The sequence below is a fragment of the Guillardia theta genome, assembly GCF_000315625.1.
Source record: "Guillardia theta CCMP2712 unplaced genomic scaffold GUITHscaffold_8, whole genome shotgun sequence".
Classification (NCBI taxonomy): Eukaryota; class Cryptophyceae; order Pyrenomonadales; family Geminigeraceae; genus Guillardia; species Guillardia theta.
In genome coordinates, this window is record NW_005434666.1 from 179,212 (window position 1) to 179,962 (window position 751).

The 751-nt window shown below is 54.9% G+C and overlaps 1 protein-coding gene across 1 annotated transcript in view; it reads left to right on the forward strand.

Moving 5' to 3' along the window:
- Nucleotides 1–470, forward strand: part of GUITHDRAFT_133540 (hypothetical protein) — a gene marked incomplete at both ends in the record, with an annotated part of 2,995 nt that extends 2,525 nt beyond the window's left edge. The window contains 2 exons of the mRNA XM_005839375.1: nt 49–155; nt 419–470. Of these exons, the coding sequence (XP_005839432.1) occupies nt 49–155; nt 419–470 (159 nt within the window). The remainder of the gene's footprint in view (nt 1–48; nt 156–418) is intronic.
- Between the last annotated feature and the right edge of the window lie 281 nt (nt 471–751).

Here is a 751-nt window from a genome sequence, read left to right on the forward strand (position 1 = left end):
TCGGATCAGCGTGTATTCCAAGGTGGTACACCCTTCCTTTCCAAGTAGAGGCCCTCGGTGTATCGGGTGATGGAAACCTTGAGGGTGGATGCCTGTAAAGTGCGAGACCATGGGGAGTCAATACCCAGTTTTCCAGTGGATGCCAAACCAGCCAGGTATGTCAGATCTTGAGAGTTTAAAAGACAAATGAACAAGACCCAGACTTTCCAGGATCCATTCTCCTGCCGAGCAGAGGGAGGAGGAGGAGGAGGAGGAGGAGGAGGAGGAGGAGGATGAGGAGGAGGCAGAATGGAAGGGGAAGGAGACAGGGAGGAAAAGGGGAAGAGGGAGAGGAAGGGGGAGGGGGAGCGGAGGAGGTAGGGGTAAGGAGGAATTTGGCGGGAAGGATAAAGATGCTAGTCTTGCTGACACCTCATAGGATCACTGTCGCGAGCAACAGGAAGCCGAGGAAGGGTACGAGGAAGAAGTAAAATCCCGTAAGTGAATCATGGTGAGAAAGGAAGAGGAGGAAGAGGACGAGAATGAGGAGGAAGAGGAGGACGAGGAAGAGGAGGACGAGGAAGAGGGCGAAGACGAGGACGTCCAAATTTTGTCTGCTTTAGTATTTACATCAACATCGCAATACACCAGCGTGCTTTTCATCCCCGACCAGCTGCTCCTTCTCTCCTGCTCCTGCTCCCGCTCCTGCTCCTCCCCCTCCCCCGTCCTCCTCTCCCTCCTCCTCCTCCGCTGTTTCCACGCGCTCACGCTG